We start from the raw sequence: 13,940 nt of genomic DNA, 5'->3' as shown, positions 1-13,940 counted from the left end.
TGGAGCAAATAGCGGCCTCCGTGCCAAAGTTCAGTGACGAGCGCTCAGCAGAAACACCAGCGATGGCTTCAGGGCCGAACTAGCCTAGAAGAGAGTGCGGCGCGGGAGGAAGGCGGCGGCCGGGAGAGCGGACAGTCCGGCGCCCTCACCCGCCTGGACACGCGGTTCAGGCGGGGCAAGCGGCTCGCACGCGCCTCCGGCTCCCGGAAGGAGGCGGGGCCGCCTCGAGCGCCGTTCCCTTAAATCTGCGAGCGGGGAGCGCGCGTCGTCGAGGTTTCTCAGCCGAGTACCGAGCGGTCGATCGCCCTCGCTCCCGCAGTCTGCGCTCCGCTCGCTGGTGGCTCCACCCGCCATTATGTAAGTGCGACAGTACCCCGGCGCGCTGCCTTCGTTCCCGGCGTGCGGGCTGCAGGCCGGGGCGGGGAGGAGGTGGCCGCCCCTCGCCGCTCTGGCTCCCTTGGCTCCCCCGGTCCCCGAATGGTGAGGGCGGCGCGGGGAGACGCTGGACGGGGCGGCCCTGTCGAGGCACGCGTGGCGCCCGCATGCTTTGCCCCGCGCGCCCTGGAACCCCTCGGGGCTCGAGTCTCCCGCGTCCCCGCCGCCGCGCTCCCTGCCTACCGTGCCCGGGCCCGCACGCCGGGAGCGCGGCTCGCTCTGTGCTCCGCCCCGGAAACCACGTGTACTGGCGATTTCGCGCGCTGTTTAATTAGCTAGAAGCTCTAATGTGGCGTTTTTATGTTTTTAATGCAGAAACCCGTAATCCGTTATGGAGCATGCTATTACCCCGCTGGAACCCCTGCTTCCCACTGGTACCGTATTTCTTAACACGTTTTACAGTGACATTGATGTGCTTACCCCCAGAGCCCTGATAAGGTTAAGAGGGCTGGACTCCAGACCCAGAATGGTTTGCAATCTGCCTCAGATTTCTTCCAGTTAGGCATATTACTCAATCTCTCTTGTGCCTCAGTTTCCTTAACTGAAAAAAATGAGGATAGTTTTTAGTCCTTGCGGTGTAGAGTTGTTGTGAGGGCTAAAAGATGATGTATTTTATGCCCTTCACCTGGAGAAGACTAAGCCCTACTTGTAATGTGAGCTCTTAGGCTCTTAACAGTCTGAACTAATCTCTTAACAGTAGAACATTAGACGCCAAAGGGGTAAAGATCAGTCTTTATTGCCTTTATTATTGCCTGCCCATGGTGCCCGTTTGTAATTCATGGAAAATGCCTGAGGTTACCCAATAAAAAATGCTTTAAAGATCTAATACTCACGAATTTTTTTTATTTCTAAGTGTAAAGTCATTGTAATTCACATGGAAATAGTTGGAAGAATGAGTTCTTTGAAGCTAATTGTTAGTCGCATTCATTATCATGTGTAGTAACTGACTTGTGTGCTAATTTCATGATAAACATTTTTTATTTACCAGTTTTTATTGTGTTTCTGTTGTGTAGAACTTCTAGTTTATCAGTTCATCAATTGAAATAGAATGCATAGCTTTTTAATGTTTAAAGTTTTCTGTAAACCCATGAATTGACGAGTTTTTTTGGGGGGGGGGCGGGATATTGAATTTGATTTGAGCTTGTCAGCTTTCCCACATCCTGGGAGTATTTATGGTAAAACAATCAAAGAATAATAACAGTGAACACTGACTCCTTCCTCTCCAGTCATTTGCTGTGCTAAGTTGTTTATATATACTTTATATCTTATTTTACAGGTAAAGGAAACAGGTAGTAATGGAACTAGAATCTGAACCCAGATGTGTTTACATTGACTTGGTTAAGAGGTTGGGTGTTTCATCATAACTAAACAGCTTCTCCTAAGTTAAGAAAAGCACTGGCAAACATAAATGTTTTGCAAATGAAATTTCATAGTTCTGTTATCCAACAGTAGCGGAACTAACAGCATTTCCAAGAGAAAACATTGGATTCAGGTGGCCTGTTGACGTGAAGATTTGTTACGAAATCTAAGTGCTTTAGATTTAGTAACAAAGGAGGATTTCTAGTGTTTTCTAGGTTTAATGAGATACGTCATATAGGTGGTGCTGCATAGTAAAGGTTGGAGTGAGGCAACAGGGTCTCTGGGTTTAAATCTTAGCTTTGCTGGTTGTGTTTCAGTTTCTTCATCTATAAAATAGGAATCTTTCGCAGGTTTACTGTGAGTATAAATGAGTTGTAAAACATGTAAAGCACTTGGCTTCAAGAGCGGTAAGCTATTAGATTCAGTAGTAAGGCTAACATGGTTGGATCTCTGGGTCAGTGCTGAGATAGAAAAGGTCTGGAGCAATAGAAAAGTAGGAAATAGTAGGAAACACAGGCAGTTCTGCTCCCTCTGTTTTATCAAAGGCTTAGGAAGGAGGCCTGGACTTGTCAAGTCAGACATGTGTAAGCTCCTCACTGGGACAGGGCATGTAGGGGAACTGTCAAGAACCGTGATATCCTCTATGAAGCACAGATCCACCAGGCAGAATCCCGAGCTCCTTTGAGGAGATCTTTGGGATTTAGTGGTTCTCCTAGTTTCTTCCTGTTCCTAAGGGTAAAAGTTTATACAGATTATTCCCATCTCTTCTCAAACACTGGCCTAGAAGCACGGGCTCCCTAGAAGTTTACTTCGACTCTAGATAAATGAGAGATGTTTAAAAACAGAAAAGTGTATGGTGAGGGGCCCTTGCAATGCCTGGCCTCTTATAGTAATTCGGTAAGTATTCGAGGTTAACTTTACATTTAGAGGGATTCCCTTCCTCAAACAGACACTTAATACTTTCTAGCAGAGAGATGGTTTTTGTATTAATAACTTCTGTGAATTTAATTTTTAGGCATGATGTACCTGTAATGTGTACCCAGATCTAGTATAGCAGGCATCCTGACAAACTGATTCTCTTCAGATTAACTAATTGCTAGGTGGACCAAAATGCACATCTCTGGAATGATCATTGGCTCAGGGAAATATATATTTTTAATCTTTGTTTTTTGTAACTAAAGTAAATGGTTATTATTTAAAGAAAAACGACTAACCTAGAATGTGAAAGTTTCCTGTAATCCTTCTTCTGGAAATAACCATTAATTATTAAGGTGGCATTTTTTTTTTTAATATATTTTTAAAATTTATTTGGCTGCATCGGGTCTTCGTTGCGGCATGCGGGATCTTTCGTTGCGGCGTGCGGGGCTTCTCTCTAGTTGTGGTGGGCGGGCTCCAGAGCGCACGGGCTCAGTAGTTGTGGCACAGGGGCTGTAGAGCATGTGGGCTTAGTTGCCCCGCGGCATGTGGGATGGATGCCAGTTCCCCGACCAGGGATCAGACCTGCGTCCCTTGCACCGGAAGGCAGATTCTTAACGACTGGACCACCAGGGAAGTCCCAAGGTGGAATGTTATAAATACTTATTTTTCTACATATAGCCCAGTATATTATTATTCTTGTTTTAAATAAAATGGATTTATATTATAAATTGTTTTGTAAATTACTCTTTTGGAGTAGTGGGTGAAAACATATCAAATTCTTTCATTACAAACATTCTATGTGCTCTTCATTTTTTTTTAACAAAATAGAAGTATTTCTATATGTTAAAAAAACAATGCAAGTCAGTAAATATTACAAATCTTATTCAATGATTATTTAACAACTCATGTATTGGGCAGTATCCAATGTAGCAGCCAGAAAGGAGCTTGGAGGAGCTGTACAAGATGAAAGACTTTATAGGCAGAAGGGGGCAGGAACAAGGAAGTTATACTCGCAAAAAGTAGCTTGGTTCTAGCAAGGTCACTTTCCTTTAGGGGATGGTAAGTGTCTGTCAGGCAGATGACTTCACTAGTGCTGATAGGGTGATTCCTGATTGGCTGGTTTAAGATTCCATTTTGGGGAGAGCTGAAGCTGTTCATAATTGGGTTAAGTATTAAGTCTGGGTTTGGGGATGTGGCATAAATGACTCCATTTTGGGCACTGCAGGGAAAAATCTCCTTAGCAGAGATTGTCATTTTAAACCTCTAAATTGTGTTTTTCTAAATCTGTGTGTGTGTGTGTGTGTATGACATGTTTTATGCCCTTTCCTGCAACTTTTTTCACTTACTACTTTATGACGGTCCATATGTGTAGATATCCCAACTTTTTTTTTTTTTTAATGGGCAGTATAGACACAAAGGAACTAGGCTTTCTTAATTTATTTTTGGCTGTGTTGGGTCTTTGTTTTCTGTGCGAGGGCTTTCTCTAGTTGCGGCGAGTGGGGGCCACTCTTCATCGCGGTGCATGGGCCTCACTGTCGCGGCCTCTCTTGTTGTGGAGCACAGCACAGGCTCCAGACACGCAGGCTCAGTAGTTGTGGCTCACGGGCCTAGTTGCTCCGCGGCATGTGGGACCTTCCCAGACCAGGGCTCGAACCCGTGTCCCCTGCATTGGCAGGCAGATTCTCAACCACTGCGCCACCAGGGAAGCCCTAGGCTTTGTTAATAGACATTTAGGTTATTTCTAGCTTTTCTTATTATAATCTATAATGCATATCTTTGATTATATTATTTTTGCATATTTATGTGAGTTTATCAGTAGGATAAATTTCCAGAAATGGAATTACTGGATCTAAGGATATGTTTGCATTTCTGTTTTCTTGAGGAGCTGACAAGTAGCTACTGTATGTCCTTTGATACTAGGTGCTGTGGAGGATACAAAAGTGATCCCTTCTATCCAGGAGCTTACGGTCTTGTTGGAATCAAGAACAAAACAAGACAGAGTCTAGTTTGATGTTGAATTATGTCTGATAGAACCCACTCAGGAACCTTGGGGACTGGGGAGAAGGAGATGAGGGCAGGCTGGAGTAGGCAGAGAAATGATGGGATGGACAGGTGTCAAGTGGGCACCCAGAAAAGCACTGGATTTAAATTGTGAGAGGCCTGGGGGGAAGCACAAGAGCACTGCAGGCACGAGGCCTTCCTTGAGTGAGAGCTCATTGCTGCATCTGGCCATGAACTAATTCAGTTCATCTGGTGGCGAGTGAGGAAGAAAGAAGTTTGGAGAGAACAGGTGGAGGTTTTGGAAGAATGGTTGAGCAGTGAGGGTATAACCACACTGTGGAGGATAGAGAGATTTATTGCAAGGTAGGAGATAGAAAACTTTCGAAAGTTTGTGTCCTTCCGCCTTTGGAACATTTTATATGAAGCAGCCTTTTATACACCTTAAAACTCAATTAAATTGTGTCATCCATGTCATGGTTCGGCATTGCTAATCATATACAGGTTAAAGTCCTTATCCTGACCTTAAAGGCCCTTCGTGATCTGACTCTTAACCACTATTCCAGAATACTTTTTTTATCACTTACCTCTCTGTGTCCAAGCCAAGCTGAACTCCCCACTATTTACTTACGTGAACATTTATTGGAGCTTCAATACTTTCGCCTTAGCTTATGCTACGTTTATCACCTCGAATGTTCATTTTCTGTCCTTAGAATTGTTATTATAAAATTTTAGCCATTCCGGTGAGTGTGTAGAGGAATCTGTGGTTTTAATTTGCATTTCCCTTATGGCAGAATGCTGACCTTGTCACTTGTTTATTGGTTGGTTGTACATCCTTTGTGAAATGTTTGTCTCTTGACATTTTTCTTTTCTTTTTCTTTTTTTTTAAGTATAGTTGATTTTTAATGTTTCAGGCATACAGAGTGATTCAGTTATACATATATCTGTAGCTATATCTATATATATCTATTCTTTTTCAGATTCTTTTCCATTATAGGTTATTACAAGGTATTGAATATAGTTCCCTGTGCTGTACAGTAGGTCCTTGGTGTTTATCTATTTTATGTATAGTAGTGTGTATCTATTAATCCCAAATCCCTAATTTATCCCTTCCCTCTATTTCCCCTTTGGGAACCATAAATTTGTTTTCTATGTCTGTGAGTCTGTTTCTGTTTTGTAAATAAGTTCCTTTGTATCATTTTTTTAGATTCTACATAAGTGATATCATATGATATTTGTCTTTGTCTGACTTCACTTAGTATGATAATCTCTAGGTCCATCCATGTTGTTGCAAATGGCATTATTCCTTTTTTTTATGGCTGAGTAATATTCTGTTGTTTATATATGCCACATCTTCTTTATCCATTCATCTGTTGATGGACACTTAGGTTGCTTCCATGTCTTGGCTATTGTAAATAGTGCTGCTGTGAACATTGGGGTGCATGTATCTTTTTGAATTAGAGTTTTCATCTTTTCCGGATGTGTGCCCAGGAGTGGGATTGCTGGATCATATGGTAGCTCTATTTTTAGTTTTTTAAGGAACCTCCATACTAATCTCCATTGTGGCTGCACCAGTTTACATTCTCATTAACAGTGCAGGAGGGTTCCCTTTTCTCCACACCCTTTCCAGCATTTACTATTTATAGACTTTTTGATGATGGTTATTCTTGACATTTTTCTATTGGGTTTTCTTTGATTTTTTAAATTTAATTTGTAGGAGTTTTTTCTTAATTGAGATATAATTGATATGTGATGTTGTATTACTTTTGCTTTGGCACATGTATATATTGCAAAATGATTACCAAGTAGGAGTTTCTTTATGTTTTCTGGATACATAGTTCTTTAAGTCTTGATTTTCTCATCAATAAAACAGAATGACACTTTCCAAGGAGAGTTATGAAGATTAAAGAGTATCTGTAAAGCGTTTAACATTGATATATAGTAAGAATGCAGACATTTTAGTTATTTTGCTCATTGACTTCTTAACGTTTTATCTAAAGGTTTTTTTAAATTGATGAAGAGTAATGTTTAACTGGTAAGCACATACTATTGCTATTTTAAACTCTGTAAATATAGGTGCATTTTCAAAATATTCTTAAAAATCCGGATTTTTTTTTTTTGCTTTAGTGTCTGTGATCATTTCAGTTTTTATCATGAAGCTTTATATTTAGAACTCCATATGTTTGAAAGTAAAGTATTTTAAATACTTCATAGCTAAAATAGAAGTGAAGAGTAAAACCATCCTCAGAATCATTATTTTACATGTGCTTATTTCACAAACCGATGACATAGAGCAAGTAATTACAGAGGTTTTAATTTTTGGCTTACTAAAAATACTGACATTTAAACATTTTTGTATACTTTCACAACATAGTACGTATGCATTATAAAAAGGAGATACGGATAAACAAAAATGAAATAAAAATGCTGTATTTCAGCCTCTCAGAGATTACCACTGTTATTTCCGTGTTTGTGAACATTTAGTGTGTGTATGTTCATATTTATATCCCTCCAGATATTTGCTGTGTATAGTTAGGTATTTTTAAACCAAAATGAGAACATACTGTGAGTTGCTTTATTCTGTTCATAACTCTACTTTTCCATGTCAAATGTCAGTGTCTAAATACCCAACCATATTTAAATTTTCTCATTTTCAAAACAACTTTTCCAGGTGCTTGTTCCGAACTAGGACTACCTGTGCATTTGGTTCAGTCTTTTTAAATCCAGCACAGTTGTCCCTCACATTTTTAAATCCCCCTCAACATTGAGTATTGACATCTATTTATTTATTTATTTTTATTTTTGGCTGCGTTGGGTCTTTGTTGCTGCGCGCGGGGGCTACTCTTCGTTACGGTGTGCAGGCTTCTCATTGTGGTGGCTTCTCTTGTTGTGGAGCACAGGCTCTAGGCGCGCGGGCTTCAGTAGTTGTGACTCGCGGGCTCAAGAGCACAGGCTCAGCAGTTGGCCCACGGGCTTAGTTGCTCCGCGGCATGCGGGATCTTCCCGGACTAGGGCTCGAACCCGTGTCCCCTGCATTGGCAGGCGGATTCTTAACTACTGCGCCACCAGGGAAGTCCCAAGTATTGACATCTTAAATAAAGTGTTTATATCCCTCTTAAGTTGATCTGATGGAATAAAAAAATACAGCAGTTTGGTATGAATTATCATTCACTTAGACGTATATATAATAAACTCCAACTGAAAAGTTCCATTTTATTTTCCCCACATAATTTCTTCATAAATTTGTGCTAGAAAGCCTTTTATCTGTCACTCTCCATTTCTTTGCAAAAAGATTATATACATTTAAATTTTAAAAGGATTCCTGTGACCATAATAACGCTCTTGGGAGTTATTTCTTCCAAACTGAATTACCATTGTTGAGGTTTATTATGAATCAAATTACCAATTTAAGTATTATGAGCACACACTTGATCAAGTCAGCATAATTATATTACACATTTTTGTAACAACTAACATGTACATGACACTGTGTGCTGGGCATAGTTTTAATGCTTCAACAGGGTAAAACCTATAGAAAAGTTCTGGAACTAGAAGTCTGGGTTTGAGTTTTAGGCATTCTCTTCACTAGTTATGTGACCTTGGGCATGTCACTCAATTTCTTAGAGCCTTAGTTTCTTTATGGAAAGTAGGATTATATACAAACGTGAACTCCTTGGTCAAATTTAAGCTAGTATAAAGTATAAAAAGCAAGTTTAAGTAGAGTCTATGCATATGTAAAATACTTTGTATTAGATCAACTTTATTATATTGATTATTACATTTTGAAATCCATTCATTTTTCTAATTCTCAAAGGAGATAGCTATTTATTTAGTAAATGTGTTCACTTAGGGCTACCAAAACTATTCTTTTTCCTGGATGCTGTATTTTTCTTCCATGCTTGTTGAATTTATTATTTCTAGATGCACAAAATTATTTATAGTGGTCATAGTTTTTTGATGCCTCATGGTTAAGTGGAAATGAATCTGGGAATATCTCATTCAGTATAGTATTCCTGCCATTTCTTGTATTTCTGGAACTTAATTTCCATGGAAAATGCCTGACTAAGTTTGTAAAAGGAATATAAAACCTGAAGATGGATATTAGCATTCCCCACTTTACTAGAAGCTAATTTGGGAATCCCTGGGTAATCTGTATCTAGAGTTTTGGCTCCTTTGTAATATAAATGTGTACTGGCCACCCGCATTAGTAGTTCAGTGCATTTTGCAGCAAGAGATCTCAAGAACCCTTGGTGACGACATTCATTGGTACCAAACATAGTCCTAAACTGTTAACTCCCTTCTGTAATCTCTATTTAGCAAATCCTTATAAGAATGACATAAGGGTGGATCTGAGTTATTTGCGTTTGCCTTTATTTTTAAATTACAGATGAAAAATTCTTCAATATATAGTAGCAAGATGCTTCTTGGTCACGTATGCCAACTGATTAAGCGTTCTTGTTAGACATTCTGGTTTGTTCTCTTCTTTAGATCTGGGCTATCTAATATCTGTGGCTGTTGAGCATTTGAAATATGGCTGGTGCGACTGAAGCACTGAGTTTGTAATTTTAAGTGTGAAAAGCAAAACCGCATCAGTTATTGGAAAAATTTTAACTGTTTGGAACAGTGTATTAGTTTACTGGGGCTGCCATAACAAAGTGCCATAGATTGGGTGGATTAAACAAATTTATCTTCTCACAGTTCTCGGGCTGGAAGTCCAAGACTAAGGTGTTGGCAGGGTTGGTTTCTCCTGAGGCCTCTCCTTGGATTGCAGATGGCTGCCTTCTCTCTGTGTCCTCACATGTTGCCCCTTGGTCTGTGGGTTATCTGTGTTCTAATCTGTTCTTATAAGGGTACCAGTCCCATTGGATTAGTCCCACTCATATGACTTCATTTTGCCTTAATTACCCCTTTAAAGGCCCTATCTCCAAATACAGTCACTTTCTGAGGTGCAGGAGGTTAGGACTTCAGTACAGGAATTTATGTGGGACACAATTCAGCCCAAAAGAAATAGTGTACATCAGTTTACTTTTTCAGCTGTAAACTTTTCAACTTTTAAAAAAATTGACTTGGTCCACATTTCAGAATTCTCATGATTACCAAGTAAGGGAGGTTTTAATATCACTCCAATTGAATATAGCTGGTGGATGAATTAAAAAGTCAATGTCAGTCTTACTTAGTTGCTGTTTTGTACTTCTATACAAAATTTTCTTTATTCACTCAACACTTCCTGAGTATCTAAATTTCATATGTATTTTAAAATTTTTTAGTGGCCTCTTTAAAAAGGTAGAACAGGTGAACTTTATCTTTAATGTCTAAAATGATGTAATTTCAACATGTAATGAGAAATAAACGATTGTTAATGCAATAGTTGACATTTTTTTGTACTAAATCTTCAAACTCCATGTTTAGTTTACACTTTTAGCACGTCTCAAATCAGATGCTAAATTTTCATTAGAGATACTTTAGTTTGATAGTTTGTCAAACATTTTGTTTTCATTCGTATCAGCAAGGGTGAGCTCACAGACTCATACTTTTGGGATAAACTTGATACACAGGGAATAAAATGTTTCTTTTCCACAGAAAGCCTTTGGAGACAGGTATTGGAGCTAGGAGTACAACCTGGGTTTTCTGACTATTTTTCCTAATATCAACATGGCTTTTTTGTTGTTTAAATTAAAGTGCTATGCCTGCTTTGAAACTTGGAAAACCGGGAGGTTTTTTTGTTTGTTTTTAAAGAAATTTTCATCCCTTTGTGGATGGCACATAGCCCTCAGGCTAAAGCTTCTGCTTAAGGATTGTGATGTCTTTGCTCTCCAGGGATAGCTAAGAAATCCAAGAGGCAAACTAGTGGATTTTCCAGTTTCAGGGGTTAATCCTCTTTACTCTCCTGCCCAATTAGAAATCCAGCCTAGGTTGTCTTCAAGTCTCTTGCATGTTAAGGGGAAATTTGCTGCTTTGACTCTTAATGCTTTTCCTTGGTGTATAACTTATAATTGTTGGACTCCTTTCTTTTTATTCGCTTCAATTTATTTCTAACTTACTAAGACTTTGCTGTCATAACTACACTTTGTGTTTGTAGTTTAACTTTTCCATGTATTTTACTTGATTTTCATGCTTGCCTTAATTTTTGTTGTTCTTTTAATTTGTTTCATTATATTTGATGACGAAAATGTTTGGTTCATCCTCATTCTTAATGGCCAAATTGTTTCTTTTGCCTTAAGTAGTATCTCATTAACTTTATAAGCCATCTTTTCCACATGATCTAGAGAATCAATTTCCTTTGTTTTGGTGGTATTAAGTCTCTGCAGCAACCCCTTCGCACATCTTTTCCATATTAGCGTTTTAATAGCTCCATGCTTTCCGAAACAAAAGCTTCTAAAGTGAGTTTAAAAATAATCTAAATTAAAAAAAAAAAATCTTGTAAATTGGTCCTTTGTAGCATTATCAGAAATAATACTGTTCTTTTAGACAAAACACTTGAAAATATCAAGTGCGGAGCTGTGGAGGCAGCTGTAATATTTGCAGTGCAGGAATGTCATGGCTTGGTCACACCAAAAAGGAAAATAATCTTCTGTGGTTTTTGATACATTAACACCAGATGTCTTTGGAGGTTCTCTAGGAAAATGAGGTCTGTTTGTGCATTAACTTCTCATTCAAATGAATTGTATTCTCTTTTTTTCTTGGTTAAATCCATCAGAAAGTTATTCTTTGTAGGTGGAAGACAGATGCTCAAACAAATGGATTTCATTCTGAGAGTATTTCTGTATCTTTATCACACCATTGTCTTTGAAGGCGTTCATTTATCACCGTGGAATAGTTTCTTTTGTTTTTATAACTTTACAGAATTTAAGCTTTTGATTTACTCTTAGGCCATGTGTAAATTGTATAAATTGGGCCTCTGGCCCAGTTGCTGCTGTTTACGTTGAGGCAGCTTTATTTTTCTGTTTCAAAGTAGGAAAACTACTCTTGCAGTTTATTCTTAATGTGAGTAAAAGTGCTGTGAGTAGTGAATCCTGTGTTGGAGAGAAGACTTTAGAAATCCTTAGTGTTCCTGGGGCAAGTGTGTCTTTGGTAGCGCCCCTCTGAAATGGCTCTCCGACTTTTTTGCTGGAACATGTTCAGGTAGTTCTGACTTTCTGAGAAAATACATACTGTTCTTGGTCAACTGATTGTTAAAAATGTGTACTTAAGCTGAAATTGACCTTTAGTTCTCTTATTTTCCAACTGAAATCATACAGAAGACTTTCACTTACTTTCTACTTAATTGCCTTCAAATACTGACAGACCTTAACCAGATTTTTCTTCCTTTTTTCTCTTTTTCCAGGCTAAATATTGAATATCATGTATTCAGTAGTTATTGGAATGATTGTTGTGTACCAGGAACCACTCTAGGCAGTGGAAGACATACCAGCAATTTTCCTTACATTTCTTATTTCTCAGTTCCACTATCCCAGTATAGGCATCAGTGATCTACTCCTGGAAAATGAGATGTTCTTCTCAAGAACACTTACTGAGAGCCTGTTTTCCATTAAAAAAAAAAAAAGACTATTTTTTTAGGGTAGTTTCAGGTTTACAACCAAATTCAGAGGAAGGTGTATAGAGTTCTCATAGACCCCCTACACATGCATAGATAGCCTCCCCCATTGTCTACATCCTCCACCAGACTGGTGCATTTATTACAGATGATGAACCGACCGTGATAGATCAAAATCACCCAAGTCCATAGTTTACTGTAGGGTTCACTCTTGGTGTTGTACATTTGATGGGTTTGGACAAAGGTATAATGAAATATACCTATCCTTATAGAATCATAACAGAGCATTTTCACTGCCCTAAAATCCTTTGTGCTCTGCGTATTTATCCCCCCCCACATTGATCTTTTTATTTTTTTCCATAATTTTGCCTTTTCCAGAATGTCATAGAGTTAGAATCATACAGTATGTAGTTTTTTCATATTGGCTTCTTTTACCTATTAATATGCATTTAAGGTTCCTCCATGTCTTCTCATGGCTTGATAGCTCATTTCTCCTTAGCACTGAATAATATTCCATGATCTGGATGTACCACAGTTTACCCATTCACCTACTGAAAGACTTCTTGGTTGCCTCTGAGTTTTGACAGTTATGAATAAAGTTGTGATAAACATCCATGTGCAGTTTTTGTGAGGACATAAGTTTTCAACACCTGTGGGTAAAAACCGAGAAATGTGATTGCTGAATCATAGGGTAAGATAAAGTTTAGTTTTGTAAGAAACCACCCAACTATCTTCTAAAGGGGCTGCACATTTTACTTTCCCACCAGCAGTGTATGAGAGTTCCTATTGCTCCACTTCCTCACCAGCATTTGGTGTTGTCAGTGTTCCAGGTTTTGGCCATTCTCATAGGTGTGTAGTTGTGTCTGTGGTATTGTTTTAACATGTGTTTCCCTGATGACAATCGATGTGGAGCTTGTTTTTCATGTGCTTATTTGACACATGTATAACTTGTTTGGTGAGGCCTTCATTAAGGTCTTTGGCTCATTTTTTAATTGAGTTGTTTTCTTTTTTTTTTTTTTAGAGGAGATGTCATGCAGAAGGATAGAGCGTGACTCCGTTTTAATGATGTATTGAGAATTTGTTACCTTGGGAAATTATTTTTATTTATTTATTTTTGGCTGTGTTGGGTCTTCGTTTCTGTGCAAGGGCTTTCTCTAGTTGCGGCAGGCGGGGGCCACTCTTCATCGCGGTGCACAGGCCTCTCACTATCGTGGCCTCTCTTGTTGCGGAGCACAGGCTCCAGACGCGCAGGCTCAGTAGTTGTGGCTCACGGGCCCAGCCGCTCCGTGGCACGTGGGATCTCCCCAGACCAGGGCTCGAACCCGTGTCCCCTGCATTGGCAGGCAGACTCTCAACCACTGCGTCACCAGGGAAGCCCGAGTTGTTTTCTTATTGTTGAGTTTTAAATGTTTCTTTGTATATTTTGAAGAAAAGTCCTTTATCAGATCTATCTTTTGAAAATATTTACTCGCAGGCTGTGGCTTGTCTTCTCATTCTCTTGACATTGTCCTTTGCAGAGCAGAAGTTTTTAATGTTCAGGAAGACCAGTTTATTAATTCTTTCTTTCATGGATTGTGCTTTTAGTTGTTGTACCTAAGAAGGCATCACCATATGCATAGTCATCTAGGTTTACTTCTTATGTCTTAGTAATTTTGTAGTTTTGTATTTTACATTTGGGTCTTTGATCCATTTTCAG

The 13,940-nt window shown here is 39.2% G+C and overlaps 1 protein-coding gene across 2 annotated transcripts in view; it reads left to right on the top strand.

The window, feature by feature from the left end:
* The first annotated feature begins 253 nt into the window (after positions 1 to 253).
* The window catches only part of TPK1 (thiamin pyrophosphokinase 1), a 358,052-nt gene continuing 344,365 nt past the window's right edge, over positions 254 to 13,940 (top strand). Inside the window, exons 1-2 of one of the 2 annotated variants that reach the window (XM_068549611.1) lie at positions 254 to 357; positions 751 to 809. In XM_068549611.1, coding sequence (XP_068405712.1) covers positions 767 to 809 — 43 coding nt within the window. In that variant the 5' untranslated portion in view covers positions 254 to 357; positions 751 to 766. Of the gene's footprint in view, positions 358 to 378; positions 481 to 750; positions 810 to 13,940 lie in introns of those variants that run through there. The other variant, XM_068549612.1, reaches the window with a different exon arrangement.

Source organism: Eschrichtius robustus, chromosome 8 (genome assembly GCF_028021215.1).
Source record: "Eschrichtius robustus isolate mEscRob2 chromosome 8, mEscRob2.pri, whole genome shotgun sequence".
Classification (NCBI taxonomy): domain Eukaryota; kingdom Metazoa; phylum Chordata; class Mammalia; order Artiodactyla; family Eschrichtiidae; genus Eschrichtius; species Eschrichtius robustus.
The sequence above is the reverse complement of the archived record's forward strand: the minus strand, read 5'-3'. Positions and strand labels throughout refer to the sequence as shown.